At 39.2% G+C, this 17,508-nt stretch overlaps 5 protein-coding genes across 5 annotated transcripts; 2 read left to right on the top strand and 3 right to left on the bottom strand.

Moving 5' to 3' along the window:
* Window positions 1–286: 286 nt before the first annotated feature.
* CGGC5_v011234 (uncharacterized protein) lies at window positions 287–1,719 on the top strand (the record flags this gene model as incomplete). The annotated part of the gene is made up of 5 exons (XM_066152505.1): window positions 287–354; window positions 495–507; window positions 575–607; window positions 1,551–1,639; window positions 1,698–1,719. The coding sequence occupies 5 exons, from the start codon at window positions 287–289 to the stop codon at window positions 1,717–1,719; spliced, it is 225 nt and encodes a 74-aa protein (XP_066008095.1).
* Window positions 1,720–8,777: 7,058 nt separating this feature from the next.
* Window positions 8,778–9,533, bottom strand: CGGC5_v011233 (NADH-ubiquinone oxidoreductase 20.9 kDa subunit; the record flags this gene model as incomplete). Its single annotated transcript, XM_032028651.1, has 4 exons — window positions 8,778–9,061; window positions 9,115–9,320; window positions 9,392–9,408; window positions 9,474–9,533. The coding sequence occupies 4 exons, from the start codon at window positions 9,531–9,533 to the stop codon at window positions 8,778–8,780; spliced, it is 567 nt and encodes a 188-aa protein (XP_031891325.1).
* A 411-nt stretch (window positions 9,534–9,944) lies between these two features.
* On the top strand, window positions 9,945–10,866 carry CSM3 (Chromosome segregation in meiosis protein 3; the record flags this gene model as incomplete). The annotated part of the gene is made up of 3 exons (XM_032028652.1): window positions 9,945–10,147; window positions 10,209–10,284; window positions 10,342–10,866. 3 exons carry the CDS (start codon window positions 9,945–9,947, stop codon window positions 10,864–10,866), a joined length of 804 nt encoding a protein of 267 aa, XP_031891321.1.
* A 1,005-nt stretch (window positions 10,867–11,871) lies between these two features.
* hac1 (Transcriptional activator hac1) lies at window positions 11,872–13,188 on the bottom strand (the record flags this gene model as incomplete). Its single annotated transcript, XM_032028653.1, has 3 exons — window positions 11,872–12,166; window positions 12,238–12,846; window positions 12,896–13,188. 3 exons carry the CDS (start codon window positions 13,186–13,188, stop codon window positions 11,872–11,874), a joined length of 1,197 nt encoding a protein of 398 aa, XP_031891322.1.
* A 3,060-nt stretch (window positions 13,189–16,248) lies between these two features.
* CGGC5_v011230 (uncharacterized protein) lies at window positions 16,249–17,122 on the bottom strand (the record flags this gene model as incomplete). Its single annotated transcript, XM_032028654.2, has 5 exons — window positions 16,249–16,331; window positions 16,422–16,454; window positions 16,525–16,617; window positions 16,686–17,009; window positions 17,068–17,122. The coding sequence occupies 5 exons, from the start codon at window positions 17,120–17,122 to the stop codon at window positions 16,249–16,251; spliced, it is 588 nt and encodes a 195-aa protein (XP_031891323.2).
* Window positions 17,123–17,508: the final 386 nt, after the last annotated feature.

Genomic DNA, 17,508 nt, shown 5'->3' with positions numbered 1-17,508 from the left:
AATTAATTTGGATTTTTTATTATAAGCTACAATTAGATAAGATTACTTATAATATCTTATAAAGTTTGAGGTTAAAAAGCTTTTAACTTTAATATCCTAATCTTTATTATATCTAATAATTAAACAATTCGTATAACGTATATGCATAGCGAGTCGCCCATCATAGCGAGCCGCCCACCTTTCACTACCCTCCAGCCATTTGTGTAAGTCAATTAAGCCACATCGTACGAAATCAATTGAAACTACTCATCAGCCTCTTCTTCAGAGGTCTCCCAAACTACCTGACATGTTCGTACATTATGTCCAGTCTTTCCGCAGTTACCACATCGCCGCCCGCGCGATTCACCCCCCTCCGTACGAGCACCCTCTTGACGCATGTTTTCGCCTCCAGCATCAACAACCCCCTTTTCTACCCGTATTGCCTCAGCTTCAGCTGTATTAAGTGACCCTCCAAGACGTAGTTGGGTTTTCTTAGCTCTCCGGCGCTTACTTAGTATCTCATTTGCCGTACGAAGCCCGCGGCACTCGGCTTCAACAAGAGCTAGTTTGTGTGCTAACTTGCTAATACCTTTAGCTTGCAAATCAACAACCTCGTACAAATGAGTTGGTGAGCTATCTTGATGACTAGTGATTCTTTTCTTAAGTGAAGCAGAGCTTCGTACGGCGTCATGTGCTGTGGTTGGTGTCTTTGGGTCCCAGGAGCCCTGGCTGCTTGGGCATGAGTTGGATGGTGTTGGCGTCTTTGGCTTGAAATCCAGGCGGGAAAGAACTGCTTCTGGGTCGAATGGTACAAGGCCAGCCTGTCTAAAACCAGCTTGTACGTTTTCTTTGCTTATTGAAGTAAAAAAGGCTGCCTTGAAGGCAGGAAAGAAATCATCCTTAGTAATGTGCGTAATCTGCATCCGCATCATCTTCTCGATTTCCTTGCCATATGAAGCCTTCAGCGGACTAAAACAGCCAACATCAAGAGGCTGAAGCTCGTGCGATGAATGCGGAGGCATGCAAAGAGCAATAATGCCGTGTTCCTTGCAGTAATCGTCAAACTTGGTGGATTTGTGGCTGTTGTGGCCATCAAGGATTAGGAGCCGTTTAACACCCTTCGTGCGAGACTTTGTGCACTTTTCAAAATGTTTTAGCCAATCTAGGCCAATCTCATTTGTAGTCCATCCATTTTCGCTAGGGTGGACGCGCCATTCGGGTGGGAATTGGCCATTGGTGTACCACGAGAGCAGGTGATATTTGCCCTTGACAATGACGTACGGAGGCAGCGCCCAGCCATCTGCACATACACCCTGAATGACAGAAACCCATTCGCGATTGCCAGGCTGCTTCGTACGAGGCCTTCCACGGCGGTCAGAGGTTGTAATAACCTTTGCGTGCGACAGCATTCCCATCAAGAAGCCCGTCTCATCAAAATTGTAGACATCGTCATCGTGTATTCCGTACTTCGCGATTGTGTTTCGTACGAGGGCAAACCAGGCCTGCACAATTGCAGGATCTTCAGCCAATGCCCTCTGATAGTCGATTCTACGTCGAAAACGCGTCTTTAGTTGTGGTTGGCGTCGTACGAAGTTCTCTGCCCATCGCGGTCCGACACGCGTCGCGTCACGTTCGTCAAGGAGACAATCGGCCATATCTCGTACGTCGTCAAGTCGCGGTGGAAATCCTCGATCGATCAGGTCAATAACTCGTTCAAGAATCACAGTTTCTTCCACCTGAGTCATCTTCATTGAATTCGTACGAGTTTCGCGTCGTGGTAGAAGTCCAGCGCGTCGGTCGCGAAGTGTAGTTCTCGGGACCTTATAGATAGAAGCTGCTTTTCGAACGGATAGTTTTGGGTCCTTTTTAATAGCTTCAATTGCAAGGATAATGCGACTTTCATTTGAAGAAGAACTCATGGTCGTACGTAGAGGAAGGTTGTTGTGAAGGTGAAGAGTGTAGAATTAAGGAAAAGTGGGCGGCTCGCTATGATGGGCGACTCGCTATGCATATACGTTAAGTATAATTATTATAACTAATTATATATAAGTAGTGTAAAAGCGTGTATAATAGAGGTAATATTATTGAGAGTAGGGGTAGTATTTAATATAATAAAAGGGGGAAACATTTCGTTTTATTAGTTATTATAATAAAATTTCTTATATTTAATAATAATTATTTATAACTAGTATAAATAGTTATTATTAGTATGAAAGAAATAATACTAATAATGGTAATAATAAGTAGTAGTAGTTAAATAGATAAAACTATTAAATTGCTTACTTCCTCAAAATCTATTCTAAGTAGAAAAATCTATTATATATATAATATATTTTTTCTTTATAAATCTTTACTTAGTTAAGTAATTACTTAATTAAGTTATTACTTTAATAAGTAATTAGCTATTAAAACCTTACTATAAAGTTAGTTATTATAGCTTTATTTTATTTAAATTAAATATTTTAGGTTTATAGTATTATTATAGTTATAGTTTATAGATTTATCATAGATTATTAGTTTCTATTATTTTAGTTTTAAATCTTAACTTAATATTAACTTTAGATAATAATAACTATATTATTAACTTTAAGGAGTTACTATTCTATTAATATATACTTTTTATAATAACTAACTTAATGTATAGTTTGTATTTATTTTAGCCAATTATAAGAATTACTATGAGAAATAACTTATTTAATTATACTTTTTATTTTAATTAGATAAAGTTATAATTACTTAATTTCTTTTTATTATATTAATATGTAATTAATAGGTATAAAGCTACTTATTTAATTATTAAGTGGAGTTTTACTAACTCCATTGGTATTAATAGTTCTAGCTTTATGTCTGATTTATAGCGCTAGTTATATTTAGTTTTACTAAAATTCTTCCTTATGAGGTATTTAGTTATAACTTGGTACTTTCAGAATAACTCTATAAGTAATAAATATAACTACTCCTCTTTTATATAAAAAATAGCTTCTTCTACTATTAAATATCTATTTTAATTACTTTCATATAATAAATACTAAGCTAAATAAAACTACATATATCTAAGTTATATAGTTAAATAAGAAACTTTTTAGAATTATCTTTAAAATAATAAAGTTTACTAAATCTATTATTAAGCTTTATAAGCTTTATAAAGTATTTAAACTTAAGTAAAATAGATTTTCCTTAATACTTATATAGATATATATATTAATAATAACTTTACTAATATAATTTTAATTAGATACTAATAAAGCAAATTCTCTTATAGTAATAACAAAAACTTAATATAGAGATTCTAATATTAAGATATATAAACGAGAATTCTTTTCAACTTCTATAATATATCTAAGTTTCTATTACAAAACTATATTAAAATAACTTATAATTTACCTATTAAAAATACTATTAAAAAGGAATATATAAAAGTTCTTATTATCTAAATTTCTTTGATAAGAATTTTAAAGTAAAGTATTATAATATCTTAGCTAATAAGCTTACTTTATATAAATTTATTATCTTTTTATAATATAATAATAAAAGAAAGAATATAAACTTAATTATAGCTGATAGCCTTATATTATGAAATTCAACTAGTATTAACTATAAAAGCTAAATCAGTCTTCTCACCTTCTACTAATAACCTTTAGGTTATATAACTTTTAAACTTAAATATATTTTTTATTTCTACGCTCTTCTAACTTTAAATATTATAATAAGCTTTAACTATCTTCTTCTAGCTACTTTTTTATCTCTACTCCTCTAAGCTATACCTACTTTTTATGCTACATTTAATCTAAACTGATTTTATTTTCTTCTACTATTTAGACGTTTATACTACTCTACTAAGTATAGTAGCCCTAAAGCCTCTATACTATTACGCTATTTAGAAAATATCTTCTACTTTACTATATAGTTTTAATATAAAAAGAGCTTTACTACTATTAGCTATACTCTTAATATATTCACCCTTCTTAATTTACTAAAAAGTCTCTAAGCTACTTTAGCTGTTTTAAAGAAGTTTATAAAATAGTTATAAGTATTAGAATTATTATTAGTAATTTTAACTATTTTTATATTAACTTAAGTTTATAGTTATAACGCAGCCCTCCTATAAAAAGACTATAGCAAAATTCACCCTATATATGTATAATTCTAGAAACACTATAAAAGTACTTTAACTTATACCCTCTATTAATTAAGGAAAATAATATAGAAACCCTATATATTCCTACTAGTAAGTAAACCCTTATATAAAGTTAAACGTATATCTTAGCTAAATAGACTAGTAAAATAGTAATAGCGTTAGCTATATAGTATAGGGCTAGTAGTAGTAGCGCTATATGTAGTAAGGCTAATTATATTAAGGCTAAAGGGGTTATTAAAGCTCTTATAGCGATAGCTTTACTAAACCCTCTAATAAAGTGAACGCTACTAAATAAAGATAACTTCTTAACTAAAGAGGTTATTATAAGAAGTTCTTATAGCTAGAAGTATAAAAAGCTCTACTACTATATATAAAGCTTTATACTTTTATTTCTTCCTCTTCTTTATTAATCTATAGAAAATCTTTATAATATTAATACCTAACTTTATATATAAATACATTAAGCTTAGTATACTTATTAATATAGAGAATATAAAAATACTTATTATAGAATTGAATATTAATTATATTAATAAAACCTACTCTTACCTCGCGTAATTTGAGATATATAAAGAGTATACTTAAGAGAGCTCTTATTAATACCCCTATAGAAGACTTTATAATATATAATTTAATCAATAATAAGTATATAAACTTAGCTATAGAGGTAAATAAGATATTTATATATTTTATAGAGTAGCTTTTTTTTTAAATAAGCCCTCTATAATACTAAAGTAGAAGTAGCTTTCTAGGGGAACATTAGTAAGTATAGCTTATACTAAATAGAGATAATGTTACTAATAATAGTATAGCTATAAAGGTGTTAGCTAGCTTAATTGAATAAGAAGACTATAGTAATAGTAATAAATAGTAGATAGCAAAGTAGTAATAGAGATAGTATTAATATTATAACGTATAATATATAAGAGAGAGGATAGGTTAATAGTTTAGTAGTTAGTAATTAAGTAATTAAGTAATTATAAATTATATTATTACTAAAGTAAAGTTAAAGATTATGAGGATATTTAGTATAATATATATACATAAGTGCGGCTGAGGTTAGGAGAGTTATAATTATATAACTAAAGGCTATATATATTATTAAGAGGCGTAGAGTTAAGAGGTCTATTGCTCTAAGTAGGTAAAAATTATAGTAAACAGCTAGAGGCCTTTTATATTAACTTTAAAGCTATATAACTTTAATATCTTATACTTATTAACTATCTTAAGTAGGTACTTCTAAGTAAATTTAAGTAAAGTTTTCTTATTAGTATAGAGAAAGTTGTTATACTTAAAACTCTTAATTTTATTAACTTTAGTTTTATAGATTAAGTTATTTAATATAGCTTTATTTAGCTTATATATAGTTATAATAAAGGGGGAAAATATTATAGTTATTATAAATATAAGAGGATATAAAGAATAAGCTTAAGACTTTATTTAAATAGTTAAGTTTTTATACTATAGCTATAAGAACTTTTTTAGTTATATAAAAAGTGTTAACATATAACATTCTTTTATAATAACAATAATAATAATATAAGAATAATAATAACGCTTGACTTACTTTAATATTCTATATAAAATAAACTAATAACATTTAAGGTATAAAACCTTATATAAAAATACTCTATTTATTACAACTTATAACTATAATATTGATTATGTAATACGTATAGTTACGTAAGCACCTTATGTAATTAGCAGTTTAGTAGGTTACGTTTCAGATTATCTTTCTCCTCACTTTTCCCTACTAGAGGATGCAACCTGCCAACAACAATAAGAGTGATCACATTGCATCAATTCCTTTATTATTCTCTATACGATTAAATGCCTATAAATGCTTAGGATTATTACATTTCATCATAACATAAGCCCATCTATAACCCTATACTATATAGGCGTATATACCACGCCCCTGAATACGCTTATCCCTGTGTTAACAAAAAGTTATATTATTAAGTTTATATTCTTAAGTATAAGTTTAAGCTATTATTAGACTTTAGCTATATTATAAATAATAGTATTATAAATAACGTTTTTATTAATATATTTTACTATTCTACTACTTACTTATTTACTTACTTACCTTCTTTAATATAGCTAGGGATAAGTTAAGCTAAGCGTTAATAATTAGTTATATTAAGACTTATTTATTTACTTTATTAAGATTAAGTATAAGTTAAAGTGCTACTATTAAGTTTAAAGTATAGGGAAAAAAGTATAAAGTGAACTATAATACCTACTTATATAGGTTAATTAGACTGCTAATATATAAACTTAATTATTAACTAAACAAAATAACTTATATTTCTACTTAAATAATATATAAAATATTCTTAATACTAATAATCCTAATAATTTAGAAATCTATTTAAAACTATAGTCAAGTTAGTTTATAATTAGTATATAATTTATAGTATATTAATAGAAACTTAAGAACTTATTAATTATATTTCTTTTATTATTTTATAACTTTATATTAAGTTAAAAGAGGACTTATAGAAGTATAGCTTATATATTATAAACTTTATGAGATATATTATCTAATAAAGTAAATTTAATATTAAGTTTTTATGTTTAGAAATAGTTATTAAAACTTAAGAAGTTAACTTAATCAAATCTTTATAAATATCTTTTTGAGTTTATAGTTATAATATAGCCCCTCTATAAAATAAAACCCGTTTTAACTATTAAGCTAAGCTTATTACTAAAGAATTTAGCCTTTATAATAGCTTCATTAAAAGCTTAAAGCTAAAGCTTAAAACTAGCTCAAAATATTAGCTAAAAGCTTGAAAAAGTAAATAATAAGAAATTAATAAGAACTTAAGTTTTAAAAAAGCTATACTTAAATAAACTTTAATTACTTAAGAATTAATTAAAGTTAAAATAGAAAGTCTAGCTTCTAAAAAAAAACTAATAAAATAGAAAATAGAAAATATAATAATAACTTTAATTTTATAAGTTTTATTATTAATACTAAAAGAAAATATTATTTAAGATAAAGCTTGAATAAAATTAAGGATATACAAGTAAAAATAGAAAATAAATAAAAAGAACTTTATTATATTAAAGTTAACAAAAATTAAAAAGCTTAAGTTATTTAAAATAAATAGATTTAATAACTTAACTCTAAAGTAGTTTCTTATTACTTAAAATAACTTAATTAAAGATATAGTTTAAACTATATAGTTTTAAAACCTCTTTTTATTTTTAATTATACTAAAAAACTATGATACTTAATATATAATACGCTAAATAGATCTAAAAAGAATATTATAATTATATATAAATTAAAAGAGAGTTAGTAAAAAATTATTATTAGTTGAAAAATAAAAAGTATAAATTAAAAAGTAAAAAGTAAATTAAATATATAAAATAAAATTAATTAAGTTTTCTTCCCTTTAATATATTAAAAACTTTAAAAATATATAAAAATAAGTAAAGTTTTTAGAATTTTTAGTAGTTTTAACTTAAAAATAAAAAGTTAAATAGATAGTTTTACAAGTATTAAGTATTATTATAAAAAGAAGTAGTTTATACAAATAAATAGAAGTTTAACTAGTTTATAGTAAAAAAAAAACTAAGTAAAAAAAACCAAATAAATAAATAAAAATATATTTATTTTTGTACTTTTTTCCTATTATTTTTAATAATTTTAATAACTAACCTTTAAAAAAACCTTTAAAATCTTTTAATTTAATTTATAATAAAGACTTATTAAATTCTACTTTTTAAAAATTAAATAAAAATAAATATTTCTAAGTTCTTTTAGCTTTATTTAGCTTTATATTTTATTCTATTTTTAATCTTTTATTATACTTCTTAGTTTATTTAAAACTAAAAAGAAATTAAAACTATGAAAATAATACTATAAAACTTCTTCTTAGTAGTTTATTTTCTATTAAAAAACTATATGACTTAAAGTATAAAAACAGTAGAAAATATAAATAAAACATAAGTTAATTAAACTTATATTTATATATTTACTTTTATATCTTTTATAGTTAGCTAGGAAATTAATATATAAGTATTTAAGTATTTTTAAGGGGTTTTTCTATTTAGAGTAAGATACTTAGTCTAATTAATAAGTTTTCTCTCTTACTCTATTATAGTATTTATAAATATTTGATTATATAAATAATAATAAAAGAATGGATATATTATAACAACTTTAGTTATTATAATTAGTAAGTTATATCTTCTAATAAAGAGGAAAGAGGGAAAAAACAACTTATTAAACTACTAATTATATAAAGTACTGATATAAATATATATATATTATATAATTAATATTATAGTTGTAAGTTATAATAAATAGAGTGTTTTTATATAAGGTTTAATACTTTAAACTTTATTAATTTATTTTATATAGAATATTATATATAAATAGAAAGTAAAGAAAATAGTTTAAGTTTTATAGTTAATACTAATTAAATATTATAATATAAAACTAGCAGCTTATATTTTTATATAATAGCTATAAATAAATTTAATATTTATAGTTATTCCTAATTTATAAAGTTAAAAGGATAACTATAGAGGTAGTTTACTAGTTTAATAGAGTAAGTAATTTGCATTCGCTTTTCCCTGCTTAAGCTATAATACATAAAGGTTGTTATCTTTCATATGCAGCATAACCACACAGGTTCTGAGGCAATCACAAGCCCCCATTCTTCAGACGCTCAGCTTCAAGCTCTCTCTCAGCTTGTTGGTAGTACTTCGCGGTGTCGACACCATGCTGGTTGTGATTGACAAAGTTGAACCAAGGCACGACACCCATGAACAGAGCAGAGTATCTTGACTGTCTTGCAGCAACGCCCTGCATGTGAGGGGTCAACCTGCTCTCGCCATATAGCGGCTTTCCCGCCTTGACCTTGGAGACCATCTCCTTCATATCCATCTCAACCTCTCTCGCGTTCTCGGTGGCACCGTAAAATCGCACTATGCCTTTGTGGTTAGGGCCTCCGTTCCTTCAGATCGTCGTACAAACTCACAGCTAGAGCGCTGGTAAAAGTAAAGAAATCCTCCAGCAAGACCGATGGCTCCGGCGAGGCGCATGGCTTGCGCCAAACCTCCCTTACCGACATGTGAGGGAGCGAACTTCTCGAGGGCAAGGAGAGCGCCAGGAGCGAAGGCTGCAGCTATAGCTCCGTGGGCATAATCGGAAGGCCTGGCATAGCCAACGACCCTCTTGAAGTGGCTGTGGGCATTCCGGCGTTAGCAATCGACCTGAGCTGTCATATGGCCCGGGACAATCGGGTTCGGGCATACGGGTCATTGTCGATGAGCTTCGTGGAAGTACGTTAGCGTTATCGGCAGCGGAGAAACGAGGAATCGCAGACGGAGTACGAACAGGATAATCGCTCTTGACGACCTTGGTGGGAATATATGTCTGCACTTGTGCGGTAGCCATGGTCGCGGACGACAATTCAAGACCCAACTGCGTCGGTGGTGGCTATCGTCGTCCAGCAATTCGAGATGTTAACCCTAAGACCCAACTGCGTCGGTGGTGGCTATCGTCGTCCAGCAATTCGAGATGGTTGATGAATTGGATATGGCTGGGCGCTGATTGGAACTGAACTTGGAGCATTTTGCCTGAGGCACCACTTCAGAGGCCTGCGCTTCAGAAGTATGTGGCTGTGGCGTCTCCGACTTTGTGGCTCGCCCATCGGAAGGTCTGTGCGGCAATGGACAGACGCGTTTCTTAATTGAAGTCGCGCCGCGTGTGATCGCGTCGGCTAGTGACAATCCATCTTAAGGCAATATAAACTCCACCCTGGGTGCAATCTGTTGATGCCTCGTGAAGTCCCAGAGCCTCGTCAACATGACATCAAGAACAACACCCGGGTATGATGACTTGGACAATTATGCCGTTGAAGATTTTGATGACCCGTTTCGAACCCCATCCCCGGACGCAAAGGAGCTCGGCGTGAACAAGAGGAAACAGGGTGAAGCACTGGGGATCGAAGAAGAAGTTGAAGTGAATAAGCGAGCGAGGGTTCCGAGAGTCAAACTTGACGAGGCAAGGTGAGGTTTGGCGCAACCGATCATTCATGTCTAATGTGTAGCTGACGACGTGTTTTTGCAGACTACTCTCGGACAATGGCATCCCCAAGCTTCGAAAGCGCGCCGCAGATCTCCAATTTAAGGGGAAGGGACACGAGGTCGGCTTTCTTGCTACTTTGACGCGTATTCCGTGGATACAACTAACTCACTGCTAGTTCTCTGATGCAGCCCGCTTGCTATCCTTCTACCAACTCTGGCTGGACGACTTATTTCCAAAAGCCAAATTTCTCGACGCCGTAGCGATGGTAGAGAAGACGGGGCACAAGAAGCAAATTGCGCACAAGCGATTGGAATGGATCAATGAAGGCAAACCCAAACCTTGGGAGGCGGATGACGCTTTCGAGGTGGAAGCTGAGATTCCGGGTCCTGTGGCTGCCGAGGCAACAGCGAGTGCACCAGCTTCTATCACACAAAAGCGCCCGAAGACACCAGAAGCAGCTGTTCCGGACGAGGACGATATATACGGAGCTACGCCCGTAATGCCACCGAAGAGTCAAGCTTTAGGAGCACCGAAGCCAACCGAAGAACCAGACGGGGACGACGACTTGGATGCTCTTATGGCGGAAGCAGAGATGGCTGACCGGATGCAATCACCGGCTCAATTTCCACATAACCAACCAGCCGGGGATGACTTTGAAGACGAAGAGGCAGCCATGGCTGAGATGGCCGACTTGTGGTGATTCCGACGAATTATGTATGATCACCGACTATGTAACGAAACTTGGAAAGGGAGAGGAGGCGAAAACGATAAACGGAGGCTAGACCGCGGGGCATCACGTTTTCTATGGATTGCCGTCGCTTGAACCACGGGAATGAACTTTCTTCTTGTCACGTCCTACAGCGCTTTCGGGAACATAGGTAGAGTTGGACTTGGCGCAAGAGAAAGTGCTTCGAGGCTGCATGGAACAATCACTGAAGAGTGAGAAACGATGCAAAAGGCGTTGTTAAGGCGGCATGCACATTGATCATGTCGGATGGGATATTGTCTAACGCAAATGGTTTAATACTCAACTAACAGCTCGAATCGTCGAGGCTGAACAAAGCCACGTCCTGCTGAACCACCAGGCTTCAGTGGTTTCTTATCAAGTCGGTGTCCCCAGCCTATTTGCGACAACCACGGACGGTGTAAATAATAGAGGCGTTACCCAGCCCCGACGAATACATTCATTCAGAATGGATATACACACACTGGTTTTGTGAGATCGTTGACACACTTTGGTAGTATCTTGAAACGGTTCTTAGAATTTTGTTCATTGGTCGCAAGGCGACTCTCGTTCAGTATTTGTTGTTACATTTCCCAGGTTTGACCTCTAATTTCGCTGGACACCCCTCCATAACGCCGTGACCATTCCCACCACCATAGTCATAACCTTTATCAAGCTAATCGACAACGCTTCCCAAATTCCGTCACGTCCGCTTCATCACACTTCCGTTTGGAAACTACTGTAAACACATAGGTGCTAGCTGATGTCGAGGCACGATTTCTCGAGTAGGGGATGTCTTGCGGTGCAAGTTGACCCTTCCGGACCAGATTCCGCTCTTCAACCCTCAGAGCCCATAATAAGGTCATGAGTACCTCTCTAGACGGCAACGGTGCGCCATTCAACCTTGTCCGCGGTGTCTGACCGCTGTCGCGCCCCGCCGAAGGTTCAGTCGACAACCCTTCAACACGTTCGTCGCATCCTTCAGATACCAACCGCAATGCCTCCATCGTCGCATCCATAAGTGGACGCGCCAGAGTGGGGCTGCAGGTTAGGATTCTCTGAAGAGACTTGAGTCTCAGAGTTGGTAGAGTCGCGGCCGTAGTCCGGGTCCGCTGCGACGGCTGTGCCGATAACCGCGTTCGTGTCTGAGACACTGCCGTTGACCTCGTCGTTGAGGAATTCACTGATGTCGAATGGGTCCTGGAGGAAGGCGGTAGAGTCACCAGCCAGATAATCGTGTTCATAATCGAGGGAGTTGGGGGAAGAGAGAAGCCCGCTTTCAAGGACATAGCGATCTGTGTCAAGGGCCGCCGACAGACTGAAAGAATCACCGATGATGTGATTGACAGCATCTGAAGCTGCAGAAAGAAGACCAAGGTCGGATGCAGAGGGGTTTGAGAGGCCAGCCATGATTGCGGAAGGTCCTCCGACTGTTGACACTGCAGGTCGCACAACATCGCTGCAGGACGTTGTGTCAAGTCGGAGGACTTCACGTTGGTCTCGGCCACTTCGTTGTCCTCGGCATCTGCCTCGTCATCTTCTGCGATTGGCGAAAGCTCGGGGGATAGCGACGCGGGGTTGACGGTCGGATTGCCATGAGACGTAGTCATCAAATCATCGACGAGATTCTTCGTCTCATCGACAGAGGGACGGTGTCCATCATGAGAGCCAAAAAGCTCTGGTGATAGGGTGACAGTGTTGGATCGGAGAGGATCGAGAGGCGATGATGACCGAGTCAGCATGCCAGAGTCACGGCGAAATTTGTTCAGCTCTTCGACCAGGAGCTGGTTCGCCTTGGTGACGTTTGAAAGGGCTGCCTCGAGCTCCTTGTTCCGCCTCTCGAGAGCCTCGACCTCTAAACGCTTGCGCTCCCTAGAAGACTGAGCGGCTCGGCGGTTACGGAGGACGCGCTCGACTCGACGCTGCTCTTTCTCATCTTCCGTCTTCGCTCTTTTCCTACTGGGGGTTAGCTACGGGCCTGTGGCATTGTCCGATGGCATCATACCTTGGTGGGAGATTTGTCTTGGGCTCCGGGAGAACTTGACCCCAGGATTTCCTCTTCTTCACGGGCTTCTTCTCAGTCGAAGGAGAGTCGGTGTCCGGGGTTGAGACAGGGTTGTCCTCGGTGAAGGGCGGAGGCGTTAACATATCGGAGGGGTTGACGGTGGTATCATCGGCGGCCAAGGGTGCGGCGTCGCCGAAGAGGGATGGATAGAGCTCGCCCGGAGTCGAAACAAAAGACTCGGCAGGCGAATCTTCGAACTTGATCATTGGTGACGTCTGTTCCCAAGCAGCCATCGTAGTTTGCGGTTGTGATGGTGATGCAACAGGGCTGTGGGATAGGCAGAGAGGAGGACTTTTTCGTGGTGCAAAGCGCGAGACACAATCGACCTGCCAGTTCCAATGCGGAGAGTTGGAAGGCCAGGTGCGGGGGAGAAGTGTGTTGCAGCAGTGATGTGGGTGTGAAGTGGGTTATTGAACGTATGGAGGTGCCGTCCTAGTTCCTCATACAAAAAGATATAGAAAGAGCGTTATTCTAAGAAGGCATGATACTTCTTTGATGAGGACCCGTAGAATGAGTCAGACTGATTAGGTGAGTCACCGACACAAGGCACCAGGTCCAAGTGGAAGCTTGATCGTCCGGGTCCTGGGGCAAGTTGACAAGTGTTCTCTCTCGTAGGATGGGTTTGGCGTGGTGGGAGCTGAAGATTGCTCGGCCACAACGTCAGGTGCAGGCGATGTGGCCTCTTTTGTAAGTTGAGGCCACGCTGGCCCCGTGCAAGGGGGCGCTTTGGGATGGTCAACGTGTATTGCCTCAGGCAAAAGTGCCCAAGCCCCCAAGGCCCCCAAGGCTGCAAGGGCGAGAAGGACATACGGGTGTACCTGAGGCCACAGTGGAGGCCGTAGTGTTACAGGGGGCGAAAGCGAAGCAAGGGTGCCGCCTAAAATGGGGTCAATCACGCAAGGTCTCAGGAGGTAGGACTTGTCGTGTTTGTCTACTCCGTATCGTGCCTGCCTGCAGAAAGGTAAGGAAAGTAAGTACCTGTAGGTATACCTTCGTAGAGTGGAGGGGGGCGCAGAGGATGCTCATCAGTGTGAGTGGGCGAAACCCCAAAAGGGAGGTAGGTACGGATACTAGGCGCAAGAGGGGCATTCGGAGCGAATCCAGCGAGGTAAGTGGATGGTGATTGGTGGATCTATGTACGAATAGCTGACAGAAGTGAAAAGAGCAGGAGCGTGTAGCGACTCCATGGTTTCACTGGCTCGGATGTCTTCCCCAGTTCCATGTCCAGCTTGCAAATGGGGAGGGGGGGGGGGGCTTAGGTCAGCTCTAAACAGGAAACACGGGAGCCACGGGGCGGAAACACGAATGGAGCACCGTGCCAAACGTAGGCCGCGCCGCTCCAGGGAGCATCCCCCTTTTCTATGCTTCCGCGAGGCACGAACTGTAATTAATTGACCATCTCTTCGTAGGTTCCGAGTCCGCTCAAGCGAGCGGGCTTCGACGCACTGGATAGTCCGGATGCTTCTCGCCCAGGTTGATCAATCGATCCTCTGCCGTATCTTCACGTAAGCCTGGCTTCGCTCCGCTGTGTTGCGTGCCGTGCCTCATCTGCCGTTGCTGACCTGGCTGACTAGGTGCCTACATGGCTGACACGGCATGCGCTGCTGTCAGCTGAGCTCACCGCAACTTGCCGACTCTCTTCACCGTTGAAATACTATAGCAACAAACCCGATTCACGCACTTGCCATTTCTGCTACAGTGCTACGCGGCAATGCGTCCAGGTCCGAAGCGACCCACAGAGACGACTCGCGGTATCCATCGCTGGCAGACGTCGGAAACGATAGCTGATTTAGTGCCTCGACGTCTACCGCCCGCCGCTTGCTAAACTTAGCCACCCGACTTCCCCGGCATTGCTCCAGCTCAGGCCCACCCAAGTTTGAAGACCTCACCCCTCGTGCGACCTTACTCAGTCAGCGCCGCCACTGCGAATTCCTCCTCCGACCTCAGTATCTTACGGAAGACAGTGCCCCAATCCGGGCTGAATCTTACAAGAACTACCTTTCGCTCCGTTCATATGCTTCCATGTTTTATACTTTGGTGCCATCTCAAGGTCGCAAAATTCTATTGCGAAAATGACCCAGAACCAGCATAATTGGCCGGGCCTAGACATTGCACACTGTGGTGCTGCTGAGTCGTCTTCGTCTCTGTCTCATCCACCTTGGAAACACGCTTCCTGATCCTCCCTGCCTGCCTAGGAATCCAGGAATCTCATACCGACTGTCTCCCGCTCCGATTCCTCACATTACTGGACCTCGCTTCACCCAGCCGAAGTAAGGGAACTTCACCAGCCTGATCAGCATATTGCGTGTCTCCGTCCTACGCCGCTTTTTAATGGTGGACATGGAGGGGTCGTACAGTTCGCCGGCGCTCTGCGCTCCGCACTCGACACCAGAGATGCGGCCGCTTCACCGGCGTACCCATCCATCGGATCACCGCTCCTGAGGCGACCTAGGCGTTCTGATTGCCGCAGATCCGCTGCACTGGCCGGTAGGCGACTCCTGAGTCCAGACTGCGACGCCTTCAACCTTGGGGGTGCACCATTGAAGGCCGCTGTTCGTCATGTCTATACCTTTGATACGGTTTAGGGAGTACCAGCCATGAACTTTAAGAGCTACCAATGATAAATGGAATGTGCCCGGCTAAATATGTACGGTGTACCTCCGATGGAACCACTGACATGCCGTCGAGACTTTGATCGACGGTCTATGTACTTAATGTCAAGTTCGCCTCAACGCCTTGCGACGAGCTAAGACAAACTATGATTACATTAGTCGCCGTCGCCTTCATTGTCGCCTTTGCCCTCCTACCTAGTCCTATGTCGACGCCTCAGGTAGTTGTGTGTACAGTCACGTAATAGCAGCCGACGCTCTCTCAATCTAAAAATCGGGCGTGGCACGCTGTTGGCGCGCCGTTCGGTACGTCAATGTATCTTCTCCGTTCTGTCGTCTCCAAAAAAGAACGAACGATGTGAGAAGGTCTAGCTGGTGGCAGAAGAGGAAGACCTAATACAGAATCTCGGTGCACCTTGATGAGTCGAAGAGATGGAATTCCGAGAACTCCTGTGTACTGCGTGCTTGTTTGACATTAAGGTCATGTTCAAGATACGACGACAACGATTATTTGCACCGACGCAACTGGCTGTAGCCTGTCTACGCTATAAGCGAACCGAGGATGTGACAAGTACCAAAGTTTCCCCGCATGCGCAGTACATTCATCCCAGAATCCCTTTTTGTGGTACCCACACCTGCTCGTCGCATATAACCATGTAGTGTCGGATTCGGATTCAAACTCATTCAATTAATGTCCTCCAGGGCCGAGTGAGAGTGAAAGACCTTCGTCTGCCGCAGATGGCAGCGAGACGACCGAGGAGGAGAAGCTGAATAGGGTAAGTAATTAGCTGTCGAAATCTGTCTCTCAGTACTAGTCGGGCATCGGCAAGAGGAGAACGAAGTACCTCCCTACCCACCTAGTTCGAGAACAATCACGGAAGGCCAGACACCTTGATCGTCAATTTTCCCCGTGTTGCCCCTGTTCATCGTTGTTTCAATGTGAGGAACGGAGGTACGTACAGTGAACTGTTCCCTCAGTCGCAAAAGACCCCTTATCTTCCAGACGTCCTCTGCCCGTTGCATGTGCTGCTTGCGTGGCTTTCGACTTCTGTACTTTGTTTACTACCCTCAGTTCATAATCTTGCATCTGGAAACCTGTCACAAGACAGGATCCCAATTACCGTGAGCACCTTTGACAATGCCCTCAATGTCTGAAGTTACCCAGCCACCGTAAAAATCACCTGGCTGAGGCTCAACTAGTTCCCCATCTACAAAACAGTCCCACGGTCCTGCGTAGAAAGACAAATATCCCTTGATTGCGTCGAACCCGGGCGTTGGGGAATTGTACGACCAGATGCGATTCGATACTACTTGTGGTTCCTGAACATTGGATGTTCTGGGTGCAGTAATTGCATAGTAAGTTGCAGCACCCTTCCACTCGCAGTATGTACTCCGTTGCGTCGGGGTGAGTGGGACATTAATGGAAGTGGATGGGAGATAGTATGCTGTCCGAGAATCAGTGACGGTTCGAAGATTTATGATGGTGGCACAGGAAAAACACACTGGGAGGATGGTGAGTCTCTAGCACCCAGTAGGCATCCTTGGTGTCTGCGATCATTTCGCCTTGCCAAGTAATTCGCAGGTGTTTTGACACCTTCTCCAGCAGTGGAGGTCGTGGAAATGATTGCACGTTCATTTTTAGTTTTGCAGCCATGGGATAATCGATTTACGGAATACGTTGATATGTCCCTTAGGGGTGGTTTTCTCGGGCTACCCTTTAATACTCTGTTCCCTTCACCACGCGGACGTCCGCATGAGAGCATCATAGATATCGTCTCATCCAATTTCCGGCAATACAGTTCGTCCGGTTTGAGGCGACCAGTCCAACAAACCACTGATGATGAGCCACAGGCGTGCTGGTGTCTAGGCTGGAAAGAGCCATGTGGCAGTGGCTTGGGCTGGTGTTTCGCTTACCTAACACACTAGCACGGCTAGAAGCGTTAC

Source organism: Colletotrichum fructicola (assembly GCF_000319635.2).
Source record: "Colletotrichum fructicola Nara gc5 chromosome Unknown KSG_Nara_v1_contig06, whole genome shotgun sequence".
Classification (NCBI taxonomy): domain Eukaryota; kingdom Fungi; phylum Ascomycota; class Sordariomycetes; order Glomerellales; family Glomerellaceae; genus Colletotrichum; species Colletotrichum fructicola.
The sequence above is the reverse complement of the archived record's forward strand: the minus strand, read 5'-3'. Positions and strand labels throughout refer to the sequence as shown.